This window comes from Hetaerina americana, unplaced genomic scaffold, assembly GCF_022747635.1.
Source record: "Hetaerina americana unplaced genomic scaffold, ioHetAmer1.1.p SCAF_2, whole genome shotgun sequence".
NCBI classification, from domain to species: Eukaryota; Metazoa; Arthropoda; class Insecta; order Odonata; family Calopterygidae; genus Hetaerina; species Hetaerina americana.
In genome coordinates this window covers 3,862,810-3,889,547 of record NW_027286763.1, presented here as the reverse complement: position 1 = coordinate 3,889,547, position 26,738 = coordinate 3,862,810, and the positions used below count along the sequence as shown (strand labels likewise).

The following is a 26,738-nucleotide window of genomic DNA, read 5'->3' as shown; positions in this document are numbered from 1 at the left end:
TTTTCAGTTTTTGTATTCTTCCAAGTTCTCGCGGGACATTTCCACGTACTTGACTCCCAGACGATGCTCTCCGTCCATCTTTCACTCGGGGAAACAGCATCGTGCCACACGCGGGGCATTTCCTTCCCTTCTTTGTGTCCCCTGCCTTTCTCCCTCCAATTCCTTCCTTTGGCTCCGCGGAGATTACCTCCTTTGGCTTCTATCTCTCATTTATCCTTCCCAAATCACATCCCTCGCATCCAAACTCATTCCATTGGCGTATCCTCGGCGAAAATTTCTTTCTTCACTTATTTTCGACTTCCTGCTCCCTAGTGGCCGTCTTTACTCTTTGCTGCCCCCTGTAGTTTTTGCATTCATGCAGATATTATTATTAAGCATCCTATATCAGTTCCACTTTCAAATTCTTGCGCCAACAACCAAACTACAACCCTACATAGAGCGTAAAGAAAAGTTGACAGGCACGGTGAAATCATTTTATGAATGAATTTAATGTTTGTGTTTCATTCAAATGCTCATATCTTACATTTAGTTACATCATACTGCATGTGGAAATTAATTCTCAAAAATTATCATGAATAGCCATGCAATCAAGTATACACCGAATGACGAAGAAGTTGATTCAACTGTAAGTTATGTAAAAATGTCAATATAAAACAATTATGCTGTTAAATGGACGGACGGAATAAACATGGATTGCTTGCAAATAAATGATCAATACAGTCAACTATGCATATGAATTCATATACACATCTTGATTAGTGTCTCATATGTTTTTATTGTCACGTCAGCATGAAGCATGGAGGTTAACTAATCATGCTTTCGTGCTTAAATGCTTCTGTTTCGACTGTTTCATGTTTCGCCAGTGCGCCGTTTCGCCACTGCATGGCGTTCAAAGTCGAAAACACTAACGCTCGGCGGTTATCCGCAAAGCTTGACCATGAGTAACGCAAAGCGTCCGGGCGGTGCGGGGGGGGGGGGGGAGCGGAAAGAATAACAGGGACGCTGTGTGGCGGCAGAAGGGGAGGAAGGGGAGAAGGGGGTCAGGTGAAAGGGAGTGGACCCCGTATTGTTTGGGGCCGACCCCGCCACCGCACACCGCCCACACTTTTCTCAGAACTAGCTCAAATAGAGCACGCGCACCATTCGCTCCCAGGTCCCCTCCTTCCACACAATACCCTCCGACCAACGAACTTATCCCCCATTCACTCACCCATCACATTCCCATTTCAATCCTCGGCCCTCTCTCAAATATAATCTAAAATTAAGCACATGTGCACCAAAAAATACGCAATTATATATTAATAATATACGTATGTTTGTATTATATATCAAATACTTATAGATTTCATTTAGATGTATGTATGCCTATGCATAATGATAAAATTATTACTTTATTTCCTTCACAAACTCGTACTCTGATGAAGGTTGCTGGGACCACCGATTAATATTAATGTTGCAGGTTAGGTTGTTGGACTGTATTTTGCTAGGAGAGATATGACAATTATTTACATATTGTCCATCAAATCTTTAAATATTGTCAATCCAAACCTACCTTAACCAGCACGATACCTACATATATACGTACATCTTCGGGAAATGTTTTTTCTCTCCCTCTTTTTCTAAACACACACAAACACATATATAAATATATAATTATGTATATAAATATATAAATATGTATATATATATATACATACACGTATATATTATATATACCCTGTATATCCCCTCCCCGGACTACAACCTTGAGGTGGTGGAAAGGCTTGTGCGTTCCAATAGAGGTCGTCAGGAATTAAGAATCACCCTTTCGTGTCCGCAGTTTCTCAGAGAGATGTGTTTCCCGTAACCACTACACGATCAAGATAAGGAATAAAATTTACTAAATGCTTACAAGCATCAACGACCATAGTTCAGCCTTAACCGGGCTGGTGCCTCTTTGCTTCACATGCGCCGTGGAACAAGGCTGTATGTGACGAAAAGCAAAGTTTACTCATGGTTTCATATTGCACAAAATGTATTCATCAACCACAGTGTTACCAAACATAATTTAAATACCATAAAAATATGTTCAGCATTCTTTTCTAATGCATCAATATCCTATTTTCACCATTTATTTGCATAAAATAATTCTGCGTCACTTAAAAAAAAGGATGGCTCGTTCAAATGTAAGATTTTCAGAAAAATCGGTTTACGCGTACGTTTATATATATATATATATATATATATATATATATATATATATATATATATATATATATATATCAGGACAGAAGACGCAGGAGAAGAAGACCAAATTAGTTAGAATAGGAACATGGAATGTTAGGACAATGATGGGGACAGGGAAATTGGAGAATGTTAAGCTAGAGATGGCAAGGGGAAAAATAGATATTTTAGGTCTATGCGAGGTAAGATGGTAAAATAGCGGGGATTGCTAGAGTGATAATTATAGAATAATATACAGCGGCGGGGACGAGAGCCAACGAGGGGTTGCCATAGTATGAAATGAAGCAGTAGGAAGAAGCGTAGTCAACAAAGAGCAGGTAACGGATAGAATACTACTAGTGGAGATAAAAGCAGAACCGACGAACTTGGTTATTATTCAGGTATACATGCCACCGAGGAACCATTCGGAGTAAAAGGTCGATAGGATATACGATCAGTTAGAGGACATAATCGCGTGTGTTCCTGCAGGGAAACATTTGATAGTGATGGGGGATTGGAATGCGACGGTAGGGGAAGGAAGAGATGGTGATGAGGTGGGGGACTACGGTTTAGGCACGAGGAATGACCGCGGGGAGAAAGCAGTTGAGTTCTGCAAGAGACAGGGGCTAGTCATCACCAACACTTGGTTTAGACACCACAAAAGACGCAGGTATACATGGAAAATGCCAGGTGACTCAGAAAGGTATCAGCTAGATTATATCCTGGTTAGACACAGGTTTAGGAACAGTGTGATAAATTCGCACAGCTTCCCGGGAGCGGATGCGGACTCTGACCACAATTTAGTTGTTATGAAATGCAGCGTACTTTTCAAAAAGATAAGGCAGGGGCGGCGAGTTAGAAAATGGAATGTAGAAGCATTAAATGGTTTGAAAAGGAAGGAATACAAACAAGCAGTGGAGAAAACCATGGAGGATGGTAAAGAGCTTAGTGCTATCGAAGAAAAATGGGAATGTATCAAGAAAGGGTTGTCTAAAGCCGCAAAAGACACTATTGGAACCGTTAACGCTAAAAGGACTAGGAAACCATGGATCACGGATGAGATGATTACAAATGGATGAGCGGCGAAAATGGAAGAATGTAAATACAGAATTAGGCAAAATGAAGTACAAAAAATTGAATAATAAATTAAGGCGGGCAACAAAAAAAGCAAAAGAAGCATGGTGGAAGACGCAGTGCGAGGATATAGAAAGTCTGCAGACGAAGGGTGAAATCGGTGCCCTCTACAGTAGAGTTAAATCTTTATTGGGAAGTACGAAAAGAAGATGTATGCTAACAGTTAGAGATAAGGTGGGTAAGAAAATATTTGACGCAGGAAAGATCCAAGAGAGATGGAAGGAGTATATAGAAGAACTGTATAGTAAAGAACTCAGACCAACAAAGTCAGACATTGAAAAAGAAAATGACGTAGAGGAAGACAGCTTAGGTCCAGGCACACTCGACGATGTGACAGAAAGGGCATTATGGGAGATTAAGCTAAATAAGGCCGTGGGGGTGGATAATATTCCAGGGGAACTATTAAAATGTTTGGGAAAATTTGGGAGGAAGAGGCTATATGGGCTGATTCGTAGTATCTACGAAGAATGAATCTGGCCGGAAGACTTTGTGCGATCAGTTTTAGCTCCTATTCCGAAAAAGGTAAAGTCTACATTATATGAGGACTACAGGACAATAAGTTTGATATCCCACGCAGCTAATGTTGTTCTCAGGATCATAAACAAAAGGATAGAGAGTAGGGCAAATGATTACTTATGGTATAATCAGTTTGGGTTTAGGAATGGGAGAGATACGCGTGATGCAATAGTGGTAACGAGATAATTAATCGAGAGGAATAAAGGATACAACCAGGAGGTATTTGCCTGTTTCGTAGATTTCGAAAAAGCGTTTGATAGAGTGAATTGGGAAAAACTAATGAGTATATTGCAGAAAAAAGGAATAGATTGGAGGGAAAGGAGGCTAATCGGCAACCTGTACATGTCTCAGACTGCTCAGGTGCGAGTGGGGAACTAGGAGTCCGGATGGGCTGTGTTAGGAAGAGGCGTAAGGCAGGGTTGCCCATTATCACCGTTGCTGTTCAACCTGTATGCAGAGGAACTGATTAAAGAGGCATGGGATGAGCTGGTGGTAGGAATGTAAGGGGGCGGGGAATTCATGAAATCAGTTAGGATTGCTGATGACCAAGCTTTAGTTTGTCAGTCAGCCAAGGGGCTGCAAGCATTGCTGAGTGAATTTGAAATGCACTGTGATAGATACGGGTTAAAAATGATATTAATAAAACGAAGGTTATACGATTTTCCAGAAGGAAAAAGCTAAGCCAAAAATTAAAATAGGGGTAAAACTAGAGCAGGTAGAACACTTCATGTATCTCAAAAGTGTTTTGGACCAACACGGTCAAAGTAGTAGGGACGTAAGGAGAAGAATTGCGCTAGGCCAAGAGGTTTTCACAAAGAGGAGGGAGTTGATGACAGGGACGTTGAGTAAAGATGTTAAGGAAACACTTTTTATAACTCTTATATGGTGCATAACTATGTACGGTGCGGAAATGTTGTCACTGAGGCAGGAGGATAGAGGAAGATGAAATAGACCGGAAGGTAAACAAATGGGAAAGTACTAGTTTTGGTGGGCGAAGAGAAGGCCAAAACCTTATATCTTTTTCGTCAGTGTCCTTCCACATGTTTTCTACACATATTTTCGTGTTCTCTTGTGTCACTCGATGATGCTTCTGCCTTATCGATTAACACACAGACATAAACATATCTAGAGGATTAAAGCGGGCAACCTCCCTTTGAAATAGTGGTGTCATACATTTCCTTTTTTCGGGGACGCTAATTGGATAATAGACCTCGGCGGTCTCCTTGCTCTCGGCGCCCGAGACGGATACTCCCGGCCCAGGCGGTAAGCCGCCTCCCCAGGTAGGGGAAGGGGTAAAGGCCGAGGGGGGGGGGGTAAGACCAAAATGAGTGGAAAGGGGAGAAAAGGAATGGGGTGGGTTGTGTTGAGGGCAGGGGAAACGGCGAAGGGGGAGGAATTTAAGTGAATAAGTGTGTTACTTCCCCGGGGCCCGTCGTAGCGCGACGGTTTTGGGCGGCGATAGTGCCGCCGCGGGGGGGGAAAGGGATTTGGTGAGCGGGTGACGCCACCATGCCCCACACCACGCCATGGCCACCACGGACCCCTTGGCCCCGCCTACCTCACACGCCGCCCCCACTCGTGGCCTTCTCCGCATTAAAGCGACTTCTCCTTCGGCCCAATGTGCGCGTGCCTTCTCCGTGCTAACGTGCTCGCGTTTGTTTACACGAATATTACCAGGACATGACTGTTTCTGGGAAAAAATCACCTCTTAAATGCCGCTCACAAGGAAGAGAAGCTTCGGGAAAAGACTGGGCTTGGGGGAAATTTGAGAGCACATGGGAGCACACGCCGTTAGATGACCGCAACAATTAAGATGTAGTCTCCCGTTCAGGCGTCAGATTTGTACATTTCTCCGGACTTCCCCTTCTTTGCACTGAGTTGCAAGCTTCGCGTAAGAGAGAAAGCAACCTATTAATTTACCTATCGCTTTTATTGCCGATATTTTGCGGCTTTTCCAAATCAATTAGGGATTCAGTTGTCGCAGGTAAATTAGGGATTCAGTTCAGCAAGCAACTGGCGGTTGCTTGCAGGGTATATATATATATATATATATATATATATATATATATATATATATATATATATATATATATATATATATATATATATATATAGATATATATATATAGATATATATATATATATAGATATATAGATATATAGATATATAGATATATCTATATATATATAGATATATCTATATATATATATATATATATATATATATATATATATATATATATATATATAATGGGCTGACACAACATAACACAAATAGAAAAGAATAGACACATATAAAAGAACACTTACACGGTAAATTGTTCGAGCTTTCGGCCTTCTCAGGGGCCTTCTTCAAGAGAGACTTGAAGAGAGCCCCTGAGAAGGCCGAAAGCTCGAACAATTTACCGGGTAAGTGTTCTTTTATATGTGTCTATTCTTTTCTATTTGTGTTATGTTGTGTCAGCCCATTATTGTGCCGCTCGTATGAGTTTTTCCGGACAATCGTTATATATATATATATATATATATATATATATATATATATATATATATATATATATATATATATATATATATATATATAGATATAGATAAGCATAAACACAGTAATCAACCCGAAGGTCGGTTTAGTAGGTGATGGTAGAGTTCACCCAGTACTAAGCCCTATACAGCGTGTGAAAATTCACACATCAGGGTAGGGGGGCCAGTTCCTTTCCCTATGCCGGTTATGGTTTCCCAGGAAGACCTGGTACCCGAAAAATCACATAGCTTGTGTGGAGCTGCAGGTGCCCACAGTGCCTTGCCCGGGAATCGACCCCAGGACCCTCTGGTCACCAGGTCAATGCTCTACCCACTGGACTACCGCGACCCACATATATATATATATTTATATATATACATGCATACATGTATATATATTTGTATATATATGTATGTTTGTATGTATATATATATATATATATATATATATATATATATATATATATATATATATATATATATATATATATATATATTTATATTTATATTTATATTTATATATATATTTTTTTAAAGACGCAAAAATATTCGGAGACAGTTAAAATGTTTGCACCAACAATATCTATAGTTCTTTCTTTCCACGTTCTGTATTTGCTCATCTTAACCAATGCTCTTAGTGGTAAAAATGACTTTTGTACTCGCAAATTGTTTTTTTATATGTAAGTTAGCATGTGTGTGTCTGTGTGTCACCCCCTTACATAAAGCTTACTCGTAAATATGCCGAAAGAGGGACTCTTAACTCGCGACATTAGGAATGGTAAGGGTTGACGAAATTTATTCATTCAAATTATTAATAAGCCAGGTCAAGTCTCTTGATGCCTCATCCAAAGACCGGATTGACGGAATCATCTGCCCTTCGCTCGTCGTCGTGGATCATCACGTACGACCATTTGAAATGAAAAATTAATCATATCGAGTGCCAATATATGCCGGCTAGATTAATGGTTGTTGGTTTGATATATCTGCTCGGCGCACTATTCATTGCCTGAGGGATGAAATAGATGCGTGGACGTAAAGAAATTTCCGGTCACGGAATCGACATGACTCGTTTCTACGCAGAAAGAGTGGGTCATCAGAGGGAACGACCAATCACAAGTGTCTCCACTCCCTGGAATGGAACGTACACCTTCGATTTGGGAAGTCATGATAGATAACCGTCCCATCAGCTACCTTTCTCTCTCACCGACCGTAATTTTAGAACTGAATGAATTCCTATGTTGGTCGGAGGTGGCAAGGCAGCCCAATGAACTAGCTCAGCATATTCACTCGGGGTCTAGAGTTTTAATGAAGGTCATCTATTCAGATATTCACTCATAACCATATTTAAATTCATACTGTGTTACCAAAACTTTCCCGAAAGTCACGGCACAGATAAAAGAATTGATTCCTTTACCTTAATTCCGTGATTTTTACGTTCCGTTGATCATAGCCCGGAAAGAAAAGTGCCTAACCTAATATGAAATAGATCATAATTTCGTAAAGAAAATACAGAAGAGGGATGGTTGGGAAATCATAGCTCATGATACAGAAAGATGGTATGCATAGGTCGTGGGAATATGAAACCTGAATATGATGAAAAAACAAGTCAAATTAACACGTAATTTCTCCCACACAAACACGACCTGTTCAAATCAAGTTTCGTTTCCAATGAATTACAAGCATATATACCAGCATGACCAGTCAAAGGCACATGCCCTGTCTCGGGGACGCGTTTGTCAAAACTCCAGCGATGTCATGTGCATCCAACAGGAACAACGTGGTAGTCATGTCGATAAAATGTAAAGCAGAAAAATACCATAATCCCACACCGGTGTCCTGCATAAATTGTGCGTCGACAGAGACTTCTTTTCGTGTCATCGACCAACGTCAACAACCGAAACGTCAATGTCGGCGTCAGGCGATCGGCGCCTATACGCAGCCGATCGCCTCCTGGAACTCGGTGTGCCGTATCGGACGCTAGCCGCGCCCTCTCGTTCGCCAATCCCCCGCCCTCCCTCTCCCGCAGCCCCTCCGGACGGATCGCCTCCCGCCAGAGGAGGAGGAGCCGCGAGATGACCACCGCCGTGTTAATCAGGGCAGGAGCCGCGCCGCCGTCTCGGCAACGGGGGCGGGAGACTCGCGATCAAACGCTCAAGGACTGAGTTTATCTCCCTTTCACCCCTCCACCAGCACCCCTCTCCCCTTCTGTCTCGTTTAATCCGCGCGTCTCCGTTTAACGAGAGGGAAACACGGCGGTCGTGAGAAAGGAGAAGAGATCCCCGAAAAATATGTACAGAAATGTAACGAGGTGAAGAATGCCGATTATTACTTGAGAGGACACGATACTAGTTGTATTCCAAGAGGGTGCGAGGCGTGAACTCCAGGAGCAATGGGAGAAGTGTTTCAAGCCATCAACAGACGGTGCTTCAAATGAGTTATAACATCAAATACACCGACGACGATATCGAATGACTGCAAAGATTCAGCTTGACCACTATTTGGAAAATCGAATTATAGTCGCGTGTTCAACGCGAAAAATGCGTATGCATAGTGATGATTAAGGGAGATAACAAGAGAATAGAGAGAGAGCGCAATCAGTTGAACATTTCAATGGAGCAAAGAAAGAAGAACTCAATGCGTTCTTAGGGACGAATTAAGCGTAACTGTCAACAGCGATATGAGTGGCCTGAAGGTTAATATTCTCGGGGTTTGTGATGAAATATAAGAAGTATATTATATATATATATATATATATATTTATTTATTTATTTATTTATATAAACCATAAACACAGTAATCAACCCGAAGGTCGGTTTGGTAGGTGATGGTAGAGTTCACCCAGTACTAAGCCATATACGGCGTGTGAAATTCACACATCAGGGTAGGGAAGGCCAGTTCCTTCCCTGTGCCGGTTATGGTTTCCCAGGAAGATCTGGTACCTGAAAAATCACACAGCTTGGGTGGAGCTGCAGGTGCCCACAGTGCCTCGCCCGGGAATCGAACCCGGGACCCTCCGGTCGGCAGTCCAATGCTCTACCCTCTGCACTACCGCAACCCACATATACACACATATATATATATATATATATATATATACATATATATATATATATATATATATATAAAATATAATATATATATACATATATATATATACGAGGGTCATCCGGAAAGTAGTACCCGTTCGTGCCGCATAAAGCGGTATAAAGAATTCTAACATGGCCGCCGTTCGTTGAAGGACGAAAGTCGTGAAGGTCGTCAGTTGTTGTGCCAGAAGACATTGATGCTGTGCTAGAACTAGTGAAGGAAGATCGTCATGTAACTTCTCGTGAGATTGAGGCATCCTCGGGGATTAGTATGACGAGCATCAATAAGATATTGCATGAACATTTAGCTGTGAAAAAATTTGTTCGCGTTGGATCCCGCATAATTTTAAAAATGCTCAAAAAGATTCTCGTGTCAATTAGTACAAATAAATGCTCAGAAAATCAATCGCGGTGCATCAAAAGTTGTGTAAAACATCTAAACAGGTGACGAATCTTGGATCTATATGTATGAGCCGGAAGGAAACAACAATCCATGGAATGGATCTTCCAAGACAAGCCAAACCCGACAAAAGTGATTCGTGCACGAAACACATTGAAGCAAATGATTGCCTGTTTCTTCGGAATAACTGGACATGTGGCAACCGTGAACCATTTGAGCAACGTAGAACCGTAAATTCGGAATGGTACATGAGCATTTGTTGCCATAGCTGCTTGGTAAAAACGGAAAAAGAAGCGGCAACGAAAGATCATTCCTCATCATGACAATGATAGCCCTCATAGATCGGCTGAAGCAACTACCTATTAGACTAACCGAAACATAGAATTGATGTTTCAGTTAGTCAAATAATATCATAGTCATATAATCCCTGATTTAGCACCATATGACTTATTTATTTATTATGATTCTATCTAACCTTGCTGGCCTAAGTTCATTACCATACACCATACAGGTCTTCCATGAGGGTCATCCGGAAAGTAGTACCCGTTCGTGCCGCATGAAGTGCTGACGACGCGAGTAGCCGCTGGACGAGGTCAGATAGCTTCAGTGGCTTGTCTGCCTTCTCTGAGCCAAGTTGCGTGACGCTAGCATTGCCTGTGTTGTTTCTGTGATTGTTTACAATGTTTAAAAAAATTGAGAACGCCGCCAGTTGTGAAGTGAGGGCAGTGATTAAATTCCTCAATGCAAGAAACGTTCGCCCATGTGATATTCATCGCCAATTAAAGGAGGTGTATGGAGACAATGTAATGGACGAGTCGTCTGTTCGGCGGTGGTGTCGCAACTTCAACATGGGGAGGGGGAACACACACGACGATGAGCGTTCGGAGAGACCGTCTGTCATTACAGACCAACTGGTGAGCTCAGTTGACGAATTCGTGAGGAACGATCGGCGCGTCACAATTGATGACATCTGTGAGCATTTTCCCAATGTTTCTCGAACAATTGTTCATGAAATTGTTAAACACCATCTGCATTATGCAAAAATTTGTGCAAGATGGGTCCCTCGCGTATCTCAATGAGCTGGCGGCGAAGGACTATGCAGCAGGAATACAGAAACTTGTCACACGTTATGACAAATGCCTTAATTTGCTTGGAGATTATGTTGAGAAGTAGTTTAAAGTATCCTCTTTCAAATAAAATTTTTTATGTTTGTTAATATTTACTTTTGTGTCTTTATTTCACGAACGGGTACTACTTTCCGGATGACCCTCGTATATTAAGAATCTCGAATTGAGGGGTTTCGAGGAGGGGTCAAATTTAGCGAGTTTAGAAATCCAAATGATGCCTCAGTTGAAGGAATTGACACCTATCATCTGAAACCAATGAGCTGGCTAATGATAAAAGACTAATGCAAAGCGGGTGTGTCAGTTTTGGCCTCCAAACTGTGTATAGTCCCTTTCTGTGTAATTAATCCTAATATCATCATAAAAAACTAATAAAGAGAAAACATTGTACACTAATTCGTTGGTTGACGTGGCGGTGCTGTTAACGTCATCAAATGTTGGATGTCAGTCCCCTTGGCCGGGAGGGGTGGTATTTCATGGTCCACGGAAACGAATGCGTGGACGAGCTGACAGCGAAATAAGCGTGATGCAGTAAATTTTAATCAAGTATACGCTCGCTGGCCATATTCAATTGATAACTTTTAGCAACATAAAAAGTGACGCATCAAAGAATATGCACACTACAAATACGCATTTCTTTACTACGAACATTAAATATCAATCAAAAATTTTATAAAACATGAATAAACGTTTTGCTAAGAAAAACAGTTTCAAATAGCCACAGCTATTCGCTTTTTCAATATCCGTATTATAAGAACTGTGATGAATCATATTTTTCATAACACCGATTTGTTTCACGCACCCACAGAGCAACGAAACACGGTAGCTATTCACACATTATATATTGGAATTTTGGCGATTTCCTCATTCTAAACTCAAATCAAAGGAAAAATAAGCGCCAGATCACATGCCTTGCACTTGAATAGAGGATGGATAACGTCGGCATTCATCGGCTTGTGGATTTTCACCTGATAGATTATTAGCTTACAGAGATTTTGGCATTTTACCGTGATTTTTCTGTAAAAGTATAAATTAATCATTCATTGTAAATTATCAGAGTATATATTTAGCATTGGCATTCATTGCATAGGCTTTATGTGTCCTATCAACTTGGAATATGAAAAAACATGAAATTTACGTGGGAGTATAATTCTATCATACATTTTTTCATACACTGTTATTAATCATTTACGTCTTATACTCACTAAGTTCTTTAATTAAGTCTATAATTATCACTTTCCTTGATTTTAATATTTACTAAATTGAACCTAGAAGTAATGATAACAGTATATGAAGTACTATAAATTACTGATTCAGGTGGAACTGTTCCATAGTAAGAGAGACAAAGAATATTACAATTTTCCACAAAATGAAGATTTATTCCCGACTAGTTTCGATGTGCTTTATCATTTTCAAGTCTTGAAAATGATGTAGGTATCGAAACTGGTCGGAAATAAATCTTTATTGAGAGGAAAATTGTAATGTTCATCGTCTCTGTTAATATAAATTACTATCTAACTTTAATTACTACACACCTAAAACTACTTTACTATATATTGGCATCAATCGTACAATTCCCGATGGGTATATATTGACTGATCTTCCCTAGATGCGATTTCTTGATTGATGGAAACTCGTAGAAAGGCGGATTTGAGACCCGTGAGGGTCCCTTGCACTGTTTCAGGAAGTTCGTGCACGCCGAATGGTTTGTTTCGCTTGGCATAAAATCTGTTCTAGCACTAACCATGCTAAAAAGTGCCGGGTTGTCTATTGAGTATGAATGGAGTGCGGTGGGAAAGAATTTGAATGGAACACATTAATTACGAGATGTAAACTCAATGGATGTACTAACGTAAAATTTACTCAATGGGTCTGGAATTGAACTTATGCTCTTTAAAAGTGGAGTCTGTAAGTCCCCCAGTGATGATACAGTTTTTCAGGAATTCTGTTTTCATTCAGGCTTGTTTAGCAATTATTCTCCACGTTAAGTCTCAGTTCCAAAGAGCAATGTGTAGTGAAAGAAAAATGCATGTTTTGCGGAAGGACGGGCTCTGGGACCCTTTCGTGTGCTTTACGTGGATTTTTGCCCGATAGCGATCTTAGCATTACAAGAATTCAAATCGGTCACTTTCGGAAAAGAAAATACTTAGTTCTTCCACACATATTTTACTATACACGACCTAGGTTTCGACTTGCATAGTCATCATCAGGTCTTTCGTAACTTTTGACTTTGTGAGTCGAAACCTGGGTCGTGCAGAGTAAAATATAGGTGGAAGAACTGGTATTTTCTTTTCCGATTTGAACCGCTTCCACAAAGTGACGCCTCTTCAAACCATTCTATTCATCAGTAACTTTCATTTGAAAGATGAGACACAAATTTGGAATCTGGAGGTCTTTGAAATTTGACCGTCGATTACCTAACCGATCATGTGCTCAGTACTATGAATCACATTGCTATTAAACAAGTTTTTTTCGGTATATCGAACAACTCGGTTGTTAGCACTCGAACTGAGTAAACAAATGAAATCATTTTTTCCCGTATAAATTATATGTATAATAAATTGGTAACTTTACTCAGCTACTCATTAAATAGCCAATAACATAATATATTTTGTCATTTAAAAGCACGAAAAAAGAATCAAAGATTTTGCGTTTCCACAGGACAGAATTTATTATAGTCGACTAGTTTCGCCAGAGAAACTAATGGACAAGAATAAATTATTTCCTGTGGAAACGCAATATCTTTGATTCTTTCTTCGCGTTTCACAAATGGATTTCCGCAAAGTATCGGCCTCAACTATTTCTCAAATGTATTTAATTGACTACTCTCAGTTTTGACTTTCCCAGCATATTTATTTTGATAGTTAAGTTGGAAAACAAAGGAATTACTTCCCTCGCAATTGCTGGTTAAATCCAAAAGGTCCCTTGGGTGGACAGTCTTCAGTTTCCCACTCCCTCCAGCTACCTGGACTCTTTGTTTCCACCAGAAAGTATTCAGTTGCTAACAATGCCAAACTTACTTCTGGCAAAAAATATTCAGCCGAAGGATCAGAAATGCGAGGCAAGATTATATTGGGTATTTCATCCTAGGCATTCATTACCAAAAGCTACTTTTTTAATTTTTAGATCCGATTAACCCTGCAGGTGAAACTTCAGATAAGTATTCTTTTGTATTTATTTTGCAATCGAGAGTGTTCCTCAATGCGTCAAATTTTCATTCCTTGGGCTTTAATTAATCAGCCATTGATTGATTTTGTTGTTTAAATTGGCCAAAATCGGCGAATGAAACAATATTGAAAAAAGGATCACTATCCTCTATAAAAGTGCCACATATGAAACCTATGCGAATTTGAAATCACAAAAGATATTACATTTGAATTCGAGTACATCAAACTATTCCACAAAATTTTAAGGTCAAACATTCAATATTTTATTTGAATATTATCGGAAGGGACTGATAACAAATGTTATCATCGGTAAAAAAACGCCAAAATTCCTGTAATTGAAGTTTCACTTATGATCAGCAGATATTAGCAGTTAGTAATTAAACTCTAATCAACACAACATGAATGATACGTTCATACAATTTCGGGTAGCTCATATTAATAGCACTTGAGTTACTATGCCCATATAACCCCAGTCACGCACGCTTTCATGCTGGCGCACGCGAAGGACAAACGACATTGAGAGGAAATGGTCGAAACGTGTTCATGGGAACTGAAAACGTGAATATCCGCAGAGACCTCGCACTCCTCCGTGTCATTTTGCTCCATCGATGCTGTGAAATTCCCTAGCTTACATTTGGATAAATCAAAATAATAATGCATAGAAAGGGCACGAGTGCACGAAGTAACAATATTATTTTCAACGTCGGTGGGATGCCACATCCCCAATGCAATTATGGAAATTCCACAATTCATGTAACATGTACGCGTTGCGAGGAATATTATGTGAAGCCAAGAGACATTCTGCCGAGAGGTGTACTGACACGGCTCCTGTTAAACATGAAGAATCATTTAGGCGTTATTATCTGCTGAAAAAACTTGAGCATGATAAAATGAGAATAAAATTGCAGACAGAATTGCCGGCTGATGGAAGCGGGGTAATTTTTTCCACTTCTAAGGGGAGTTTATGGATTTGATTCCCGCCTCGGCGGGTTTGACTATTGCACGGATGCTTGTGATTTCACTAATTATTTTCATGCTAAAATTCCATTTTAAAAGTCGAAAATTGGATGTTTTCGTTTCATTTATAAATAAATTAATATTTATTGTTTGAAAAGAGTGGTGCCTTTAATTGGAATTAAATTTGTATTTGGCTAGAAAAACGAAATGCTCGACGTAATTGGGTGATTGTGAGTTGTGATTTGTAAGGCAAACTTGGAGGACGGGCAAGTTGTGGGTGACGAAAACGAAAAGAGTGACAGTTGCTTGCCTCTTTCGTGATCAAAAGCGTGGCTGAGGTCCTCACCGCATTATCCCTTTTCCACCGGTGCACAGCAAATGATATACACGTAGGTATGTAAATAAATATTGCTGACGATTGGCAAACGGTCCCTTTCCAGTGCTAACACCTCTTATTTAACAAAGCGCCTCCTATCAAGCAAAGTCATGACTGATTTTTTTTATTTACATGAATTTTTTCATAAGTCCGACAAAAATACACAAAGAATGAATAAAGTTCTGCATGATACATATAACATTACTTCACTTGACTTATTAAGTTTAGAAAAAAACCCCAGAGAAAAATTCTGTATAGTCATCTGAATGCATCAATTGGCTGCCTACATATCCCCCCCCCCCTTGTTAATTTCCTATTGGTCCCTTTACCTCACCTTCCCCCACCTCTCCCCCGCACATCCTCTCCGCTCTTCCCCGAGAACGCCATTCTGAAGACGACAGCCGTGCTGTCGAAACGTAAAATAACAAATTGTGAGTGTCCTTTCTTTGTGTCTCTATATTCTAAAAATCTACATCTGTGTTTTTATATATTTGTGTGTCGCCGATGAGCGTTCCATTTCGAAGATATTTTATATATAAGTATATATATATATATATATATATATATATATATATATATATATATATATATATATATATATATATAGCCGCGCAGGATATTCAATGATATGTGTTCACCCCCGTGTCAGCGAGACGTCGAAGGTTTCCGGCTTCATCCTATTCCCGCCCCTCTCCCCACCAACCTACCCGAGCGTTCTACTTTTATTAGGCTTGCAAATCCTTTCGTAGATGTCGGAAGGGACTCGTGTCGACACCTCCACCCAACCACCCTCTGCCACACTCCCCTCGTTCTTCGGCCGAAAGTTACCAGGTTCCCCGACTCCATTTTGCGCGCGGCGATGAGAAAGCGTCGTCCATGTCCCCACAAAAGGGGCCATGATTAATGACCCGCCGCACCGGACCCCTGGACCTCGGGGCCGGGCATCGGCGGGGGGGGTGGGGGGGTGAGACGTGGGTGGACGAGTTGAGAAGGGGGAGGGGGGGTGGTGTCCGCTGGAGACAAAGGATGCTGGGTTGCGAGAATGACGGTGCTGAGAGACGACGAGGGGGTGGAGGGATGGAAGTGGTGGCGGTTTTGGAAAAAATGATGGTGGGAGCACAAGACATGAGAGGGAGGAGTGGAAAGGGCGGGTGGGAGGCGAAAGGAAGTTATTCCCATAATCCAGCCCACAAAACCCTTCCTTCAATTTCACTCCTCCGGCTACGCTCACAAGCACGCACGCACGCCCGCATTTATCCAAATCCCTTTCTATCTCCTTATCACACTCCCTCCCTCTCTCCTCCTCCCCCACCCACAACAACTCCATCAATCCGGACAAAGAGACGGAAGCTATCACGCAAGATGACGCAGGCATCAATCGAGTACAAGCAGGGGCATAACACCCGGTTTTAACGCTAGTCCTTTAATCCTTAATCCCCGCGCAATAATTATCCCTGCTCCCTTGCACGCAGATGATTCATGTCGATTGTGAGTGTGGCTCGGAAAAAGTAGTCGGGCATTTGACTCGAGAAGCGCTCCGATCCCGTTCTGTAATCAAGGGCTAACATAAACGGCCATGGTGTATTCCATTCATGTTGAAGCTCGGCGACCATTCGTTTTTCAGGGATAAAATCGAAGCATTAAAATCATTGTAAACAACAAAACAATGACGCAAGTCCTCAATGAAAACAACTTGCACTCAGCACTGGCTTCTATTTGTGTAATTCCATCCAAATTATTTGCATGTAACTTTTTCCATGGCAAAGCATCGCGTATAATGTCAACAAAGTCTAAACATTAAGAATTTAGTGATCTCTTGGCACATCCAAAGGAAGATATAATTTACACAAACGTAGAATAAATCATATCAGGGGATTCTAGTCGTCCTCCTTCGCAAATAAAATCAAAATAACCGATCGCACACGATACCTGACGGGAGATTAAGATTTATGGAGGAAGGAAAGGCGGCAATTTTTCATCTTCAACGTAACGATGCGTTTATAGAGGGCTTAAGAGAAAAGAGTAAAACAGAAGAGAAAAGAATACAAAGGAGGACTTAATGTGATTGGGGAATGCGCACTCAATTTTCCACAAAGTCCACCCTACAAGTACCTAGCCCGCCCTGCTTCCCTTCGTGATCCAAACGAACATCAGTTGCACTTCTGTCGAATTCCGAGCAGAGAAAAAAGTGTATGTCAACATCGGAAATGTTAGTGAAAAGTATTAAAAATTAAGATTATTTTGTATCTTTTAATTTTTGTACCTTCATTTACGTAAAAATAACGGACGACATGTAAGGGGTTATCTGATGACCTAAAAATCACTCGAATAAACATTACGTAACTAAAGGAAATTTCAAAGTTTACTAAAATTAAATGATGAAGCCGGAAAGATACTTCAACTGATTATTCAAGATTTATAGCATACGAGTATATGTGCGCGACACATAACTGCAAATATTAATGCTACGTTTTGTTATCTCATTAGAATTGGTGGCCAATGGGATAAATTGCCCGAGGCCAAATAAGTAAATGCGGGAACTCTGCCGGTGTTCCGCTCGTGCAACCATGGCTTCCACACGGACACCCCAGCACCCAGGCACTGGGATCATCCTTTCACCTGCACCTCGGGACACTCAAGGAAGTGCTCACATTCTCCGCGAATATTTATTTATTTTGAGGAAAACAGAAAAAAATAATGGACAAGAGTGCCATTCTAATGCTTTTGATGACTTCGGATATATTTTTTTAAATTCATAACGAAATAAACCAGAGAGTAAAACTATTTTGCACAGTATTTTCATTCCGCTATGCGATAAAGAAGCGTGACTTCTCATTCATTAAACTTGTGCTAGAAGAAAAGGATTGACTAATTCCTATCATATTCTCTCAGGGCTGGTTTATGACTGTTAACCGCTCAAATATATCACGAATTATTTTCTCGTAGCTTAAGCTAAGGATCAAGCCTACCAATGTCCACGTACGAACCTGCTTGTTGCGGTACAAAAGTAGCGCGAACCAAATTATTTCAGAATATTTTTACAATTACGGACTTCATTATTTATCATTCCCCAAGAGTGTTGACAAATAGAAAAACTGTAGCCTCACTCATGTGATTTCGCACCGGGTGTAATGCCGTCGAGAACAATACTCGAAATGTCATTTGAGGAATGAAATACGATTTTCCACGATACACTGCCAATGACACCGAGCGACGCCACCCAAAACAGAAGACTGTCGGTGATCCCTTTGCTTTAGAAAAGCCATAAAAGCTCCCATTCAAACATTCTCTTGGTTTCGAGTGAATCATCAAATCGCGACTAATTTTATAACTGCTCTCTTAATTCACAAACGCTATTGGGCTTGACGAGCAGGGGGACCCGTTCCTCAAACATAAATCGTTTTCCGAGGGCTGTGCACGGGCTAGCTCATTTAGAGCGATGCTTCTGACCAAAATGAGGACGTAGAAATATGCATTGCACGCTTACCTGTCGAAATATATGAGAGTGTTTCATGCATAGCATTGGCATTATTTACATGAAGCATAAATTGAATTTCAGATTTAAGAGGTTAGCCGCAGATCACTCAGATATTAAATTATAAGTAATCAACTCCCAAATCGGTCATTCCCTCCATTTGAGTGTGCAATCATTAATTCCACTAATGTAATTTAATATTTGATTATTTTAATGCACATTTTAAAGCCATGTTTAATGCTTTTACTTGTTTTTAAGTATCCTTACCGCTCTAATATTCTCACTCTGCAAGTATTATTTCAATCTATTCGGCACATGCGTTCATGTCCCAACCACAAGGAGGTTGATTCGATTTGCGAAGGTAAGGTTCACCTATCATTTAAAGCAATTCCGAGCGAATTTCTCAAACTATGGTTGCATAGATTGCCATTGTAGATGCGTCATGGATACCAGAAGAGTCACACAACTTCCGAGAAGCTCCGGATAGCCAGGATCACCGGTAATCTAAACCGGGCCCTCCAGCCAGTGGCCAAGCATTTTTTCCGGTCGACTGCCAACCCCCTATGATCCATCTGCTAAACATTGATGAAGGCAAGATTTCTAAATTTCAGATTGAATGTCTCATTTGAATGAGCTGGAAGAAGTGTTGGCTTACAGTGACATGGCACAAGTCCAGAAGTTGAAGTACACCTGCCGAAAATTAAAACTTAAACAACATTCCTATACTAATGACGTTTCCTACAAGCATAGCGTAGTATATCACAAACTGATATTGAAAATGAACAACCTTAAACATTTGGCAATATATTGAAGTGGTAAGTTTAATCGTGCAATAGGTATTCTCTCAAGAGAAGTACAAAGAAAGATGACGACAATAGAGCCAATGTCAAGCAATTCGCGATCCTTAAATCTCTGCAGATCTCGCTTTGAGATTTCTCCGCGAAAGTGCTCCTCCAGGAATGGGAGTGTGTCCGGGAAGAGGGGGAAGGGAGGAGGGAAATAAAACGCTCGGCGGGGGAGGAGAAAGGCGAAGGAGGGAATGAGGAAAGCGAATGGGGAGGGATGGCGCAATTAAGGAGAAAGGGCGGAGGAGGCGAGGGGGAGGAGGCGTGCGGTCGGAGGGCAAGGAGATTAAATATGAGCCAAAGTTGAGGGTGGGCAGGGGCGGGAGTAAGGGGCGGCGACAAATAGGGTGGAAGGGAAAGGGGAGGGAGGGATCTGCAAACAAAGAAAGGAAAGGGAACGTAACGGCATAAAGTGCTCTCCTCATGCAACGCGGGAATAATTCAGCCCCTCAAAACGTTTACTCCGTCAACAGATTTCGGCTCGAACGAGTTTCGGACCCCACGGCAAATGTTTGGGCCTCCCCGCGAGGCAATCTCCCGGGGAATCTCCTCCTCTCGTCGGAGAACAGTCGCGAAGGAAACGCCTTCTTTTTTAAACGATTATTACGCTTCGCTCGAAGGTGGTATTCGGCACGAATAAGGGAGGCCCTGCTGCCTCAGATTGGTATTTAACAGTAAACATATGCGTCGAACCACCCCCAGATGGCGGTGGGGCAACGCCCTCGCCAACCAACCCAAAGGTCGTAGGTTCGATTCCCGCCTACGTGGGTTTCTCTCAACCTAGAGCTTGGGCGTATGTTTTTAAGTCAATTGTTATACCATTGCTCAAAGTTCGATGCAAAGTGCTCTTTTCGGACTGATGCAAAAAATAAAAATAATAAAAAACAGATGTTTCGGAATGACTCAGAACGGTGGGGAAAATATGGAAAATACTGAGCATGTCTTTGATACATTGAGTGCAAGTTGGATGCATTTTGTTTTGATAGCCATGTATTTCCAGATCTCTAGCTTTGAAATTATTATCGTCCAAGTATTCCCAATCGCTGCTTTTGCTCACATGAGGATTTGTTTCAAAATGAATTTTAAAGGAAATAAAAGAAGACGCAGTACATTGACCAAAATAATATTCAAATATAATTTTCATAAAAGACTATAAGGACTTTGAACAAGCATAACGTTTTTAATGACGTTACGCATGGAGTGTTACCCTAAAGGTGCCTAGCTTATTTCTGTAGCAGTTAGCGCGCCTTCTATTCCTTCCTATTCCTTCACCACAAAGAATACTAAATGTAGTGTTCGAGAATCACATCTTCCTGTTCATTTTGAGGCTGATGCAATAGGTACACATGCATTCGCCTGGAAATATTGGTAGCATTTTACTTATTTTACACATTGCATCTATGCCATTCGTACAGCGCACGTTTCTGCAATTATTTCTGTGACCATATTTTCGCGTCACTTTCATAAATGCACGCAGCCGTTTTTGAATTAGACAGACGATTAATGACAACCTGACAGCATTAGCAAGGAGTTGCACTGCTGGTCATGGGGGGCCAAACATAATGTCACCGCTGGCCAAAGAAGTGTTTCATTCAGTGACTCGCGACCGCGGTAATTTGATCGCTCACGCCCCGTGTGGCCGAACCGAAGGATGCCGGTTCGTATCCCTTACTCACAGTACCAGACTAGAACGATTCGTCCTTCCTTAAATTTTTTATTTAAAAGATGCGAATCTTAGCTTTTGAACATACTTAAAATAACTGAAATCTAACACTGGCTCTACTATTCTCTAAGACTTTCAGGGAATCTGTTCTAAGAATAGGGGGAGGTTTGTTTGAGCCCTTTCCATCCAATTTTAGAAGTTTTAAGTCGATATGTAAAGCAGCCACTGGGTAATAAACTTCATTGTAGATATGAAAATATTGCTTGTATGTGATGTGGACGGCATATTGTATGTGATGTGGAAGTTTGTTGGTATGTGATGTGGAAGTGTCATTATGTAAAAATATTTTATCTCTTCTGTTTTTATGTGTTCGTATGTAATTTTCGTTGTAGAGTTATCTTTGACCTAACCTGACCGTTGCCACCAGGAAATTTGCCTAATTGCAACGTAATTGTGTAAATAAATAATAATAATAATTTTTCAAACAAAAGAGTAATGAACCTCAGCATTTGTTTGATGGGAGAACGTGGAATCGGGCAGCAGCATTTCGACGCGTGCGATTCATTGAGCGGGGGACAGAGCGCATTGAGACGAGGGCGGCAACATAGCCGCGTTGCTTCCCCAACAGCGGGGCTCCTGGAAAATCACCCGGCTCGGGAGATACGGCGGGGGTCTCCCGGGTTTGAACTTGAGGCACTCTGGGTGAGCCAGGGAGCATCGTTTGGGTTGAGATTATCTCAATATTTCACTCAATGAATTCTGCGCAGAGATCCAAGATACTACCTATGCAAAATCATTACTTTGAGTTTCCCAGTGAAACAAGGAAAGTTATCTTCAATGTGCATAGATGGTCAAAAGGGGAATACAAATTTCAGTCACGCTTGGACCAGTGTTGTCACCCAGAGATTCATTTTAAGCAAAAACTCCCGCCGCTTGTCCTAGATGGCATTTTGGTAATGTTAAGGAAATGAGAGCATCGACTATTCAGGTGTTCAGCGAGGAAGACAGGAAGCTGTGCCGCCCTACGTTAACCAACATGCAAATTTGACAGGAACTGCGAAACTGAATCACACGGGAGGACGATTTCTTCTCTTTCGGGTAACAAATACGTCAACTGATCGTTTGCTCGGACTGCCTCCCGCAGTCTAGCAATAACACGAATGTTTTACCCTTCGCCGGAGCATGCATTCGCGTTCCACAGTTCGGAATGAATCAGAAACAGCGAATAAACAGCGCAGACGAATGGACTACCACGGGAGGGGGCGCACACTTAGGGCAGCGACGCTGGTGCACACGGGCGACGCAATGGCACTGCGATTCCGATGCTGCGCGCACAAGAAGGGGAAAAAGGGATTCGCAAGCAAAAATTAGCGTTACTACAATAGATTTAAGACAAAACGCAGGAATTGTAATATTATCTCCGATTTTATTTCCCTCCAGTGTCTAAAATCCTATTTGACGAATTATCCTCTCTTTTTAAATTTTTGGCCTTTTTTTCATTTTCTAATAGTGTCTCAACTGTTATCGCATCCACGAAATTTTAGCACGCTGTGAGCTTCAAAAAATCTGTTTTATTCTATTTGGTTGAATATAATTTTCATTTCCTATTGTTTAAATCTTGTCCTTGGCATATAATCGTAAATTGTTACTTTTTATCTGGAAAAAGGGACTTGAGGAGGAGAAACATTTGTTTTAAAGTTTAAGGGTCGAGTCTATCGTAAACCTTTATAACCCTTGCACCAACAGCGATAAAACTTTTGGGTCTGCATTCCCCTTCCTTTTGAATGGCGATTCGTTTCTTTGCTCTCAGGAGAAGAAGCTTGGAAGTCGGTGTCGTAAATATCAACAGCGATCATGCGCGCCTCATTCTGCTGAGGTCCATTCTTCGACCGGCAAATCCTTCATTTAACCATGAAATAGCAATGAAAAAGAATGAAAATAATCCTAAATTAGCAATTGAGTCTAATCACATTTAGGATATTTTGCGAGAAACTACAAAGAAATGACGAGCTATCTCAACTAAAATGCCTTCTTTCCAATTCCTTTGTAGAGCCGCCTGACGTGCCGTTAAAACATGGATACATATTCCTTACAATTACAAGTTGAATTTTTTCCCTCCATCCCATGAATCAATGCGATTCGGAGACTAAAGAGCTCCCGACAAAGGGACGCCAATTCGTGATGACGCTGATAAGAACATCCCCGGGGGAAAGTTATATTTCCCACAAAACAAACATAAAACTGAAAAAAAGTGCATCCATTCATAGAGATGAGGCATAATAATAAATGAAAGGAGGGATTTTTAAGAGGAGACGATAGTGGCAGATGCCAATAGTATGCCCTCACACATTTCGGAAACGACGATCCGCTAGACCCCAAAGTTCCAAAATGCAAAACAGATAAGATGTGGAATTAATTGTTTTCATTATCTCATTCACTATGTCATCAATCTATTTTAAGAATTACCATCTTCAAACTTTCCAATAATTTCGCAAAATTCCACTGCAATAAATGAATTTTTTTCCAATAAAAAAACGGGAAAAAATCAGTTAAAGAGGCGGGCGGCCGACAGACAAGGGATAATTCAGTGAAAAAAAGAAAACTGATTATCTTCATCGCAAATCTCAGCAGGGTACAACGCAAGATTTTAAAAATTAGATATAATTACTCGATAGGGTGTGAATTCCTATAATTGGTTGACTTAAAATGAGAATTACGTTAATTTCACAGGAGGGTAAAATCAACTATACTGTCTTTTTTAGCTTCCTTAATTGCCAAATGCGCAAAATGCAAACTGATTCAACCCCATTGGTGATTAATTCCAACGTTTTCACCACCCGAGCAAACGAATAGCAATAATTGCACGTGTTACGGCGTAATAAATCACACGAAAAACAAATTATTGTTCAATTTTAAATTCCTATTACGGATCAAATTATTTATATGAAACCAGTTCTAAGCATGAGGTTTCTAATTCCAAGTTACGAACTAAATGCTAAAAAAATATTCTAGTGTTGACTAATACCCGTCATCTTTTTCAAACTATGTATTGCGCGGTAATGCCACCAAATATTCCCTTAAAAAATGTGCAAGGTTTACCAATGTGAATAGAAAAAGCATTTGGGAAATTTAGCAGTGAAACTGATCGGAGGGTTTTCTCAACTTTGGCATTCTTTTGAAGGACGGACCTCAACATTATCCTGAAGCGGTAGAAACCCGTCAAGAAGCCCAATTCGACTGAAAGCTGCAAAAACCTTAATCGCAAATTTAATAGAGGCTCAGAGCTGTTACTATCCGCTTGAATGGGGGATAACTTTTTGGGTAAAAATCAATCGAATGCCACCAGTATTTAAAAGTCGACTAAAATTTAAATTTGTCGGGGAATGGGCCACGAGGCACAGCCGTAAGCCGTACGATACGATTTATCGCAATTGATAAGCCCTCGAGTCAATCGATCTTCATCAGCAAAGCTATCGGCAGTAATGTATCGTAATGCCTCCATTCTTATTCGCTCGTAAATGCAAATATCCGTCAATATTTTTTCATTGGCGCCATGCATCTCCAATGTTCGAATCGCGCTCGAAGCGTCGTCTATCGAGCGACCGCGGGACCCATTTCCCCACCCCACCCCCTAACCTGCGAGCTGGGCGCAGAGGGTGGTGCAGGCGGCCCACATCAAGATGCTCCACCAGACACCGCGGTGCTTCCTCTTCGCCGACGCCCCCGGGCCGCTCTCCATTTGTCTTCGTTCCACCATCGCAGATTGACCGCCGCCCCCTCCGCTCCTCCCTCTCTCTTTCGGGGAAGAGTCGAGCCCTGGCGGGCAGTCGACGCTCCTCGGGAAGGACAAGGAACCTTCGATCTCACACACAAACGCCGAGAGACAAGTCCCCTTTCCTAATTTCACACTCTCCTCTACTTTTTCCCCACCCAACCTCCACGACACGTCAACACCAAGAACGCCGTTCGCTCACTCACTCAATCACCCGCTCAAAGAAGCAGTCGAACGGGGGAGGATAGCAACCGGTCTTTTACTTGCCCCCAGGAGTTCTTCCCCGAACTGCGTCCTTTTCTTGGCTCTCTTCCGCGTCTAAGCGTGTCACCAGGCGATCCACGGGGCCTTGAAAAGGACGTGGGTGTTGTTGTCTGGCATCCCAAGGCAATGCGACGGCGGCTCTTCCTTCCCTATATAGCCCGCTTCTTGAGAAGTGGAGGGGAAAGGAGCTTCGTGGATTCAACAGTTCCCTCACGCAAAAATCAAAATGTGTGAAAACGAGGTTGATCCACCGTTGCACGCAACGAAGAGGGTCAAAGTAGCATGTAAATCACCAGAATTATTTAAAGAGTGTCAATTCAATATTATTCGACGAGAGTAAAGGATCAATGGGGAGCTGATGGCCCTCAGGGGGAAGGTAAGCCTTGCAGTGCCACCGGAAATTAGTAAGTGAAGTCAGTCAACGGTTCAGCTTCCACAAATAGTCACTCTTATATTGCAAATAAAACTTCCGGAACAATAAACAGTTAAGCTGAGAACAGTTCTCCCCGTCTTCAACTGATTATCAGAACGACGCACTAATGATGACGTGGGAAAAAATTACACAACGAAATGCCATCGACATTCCTTCCGTCATGTGACGCAGGCAAAAAAGAAAAGTACAGTGAAACTCCACCCTCCTCTTGCCTCTCACGGTTGTTGCTCCGCTGCGAAATGCAGTTAAGACGTAAACACCATAAAGCGAACGCGGAGAGGGAGGCGAGAAAGGTTGGTTTCGTTCCTCGGTCCTAATAAAGAATCCTTACCGCAGCTCACAGTACGGAGGGCAGTTGAGTCGTTCCCACGGAAGCCCTCCCGGTCTTTAATCCCATCGCCCGTCGACTCGTAACTCAGGCCGCCCTCCCAACACTTTTGAGTTCGTCCTCTCGCCTGCGCTGTTCTACCCCGGCACCGTCTATTCCTATCGTCCGAACGGCACATGCATGTCGTCGACAAAGCAACACCCGGGGGTTGGCTCTATCCGGAAGCAGAGAGGAAACAAGAGAGGAAGACAGAGCAGTAGTCTCTCCCCCTGTCGGACGAATTAATTATCTCCTAACGATATGTTTACGGGTGGCGACGACCTATTCCATGGGCTCAGCCTGTTGTTCGCCTGAACCATTTCTTCTGCGTGAGGGGAATGCTTCGGTCTGGGGTGTACGAGTGGTGCACATCGTGGCTATGGATCAGGCCCGACCCCGCCACCTTCGCCCCTTCCCGACTGGAGGAGTGATTTATG

The 26,738-nt window shown here is 41.6% G+C and overlaps 1 protein-coding gene across 1 annotated transcript in view; it reads right to left on the bottom strand.

The window, feature by feature from the left end:
- LOC139688289 (uncharacterized) overlaps positions 1–26,374 on the bottom strand; it is a 427,391-nt gene extending 401,017 nt beyond the window's left edge. Inside the window, exon 1 of the mRNA XM_071585771.1 lies at positions 25,102–26,374. Coding sequence (XP_071441872.1) covers positions 25,102–25,222 — 121 coding nt within the window. The 5' untranslated portion in view covers positions 25,223–26,374. The remainder of the gene's footprint in view (positions 1–25,101) is intronic.
- Positions 26,375–26,738: the final 364 nt, after the last annotated feature.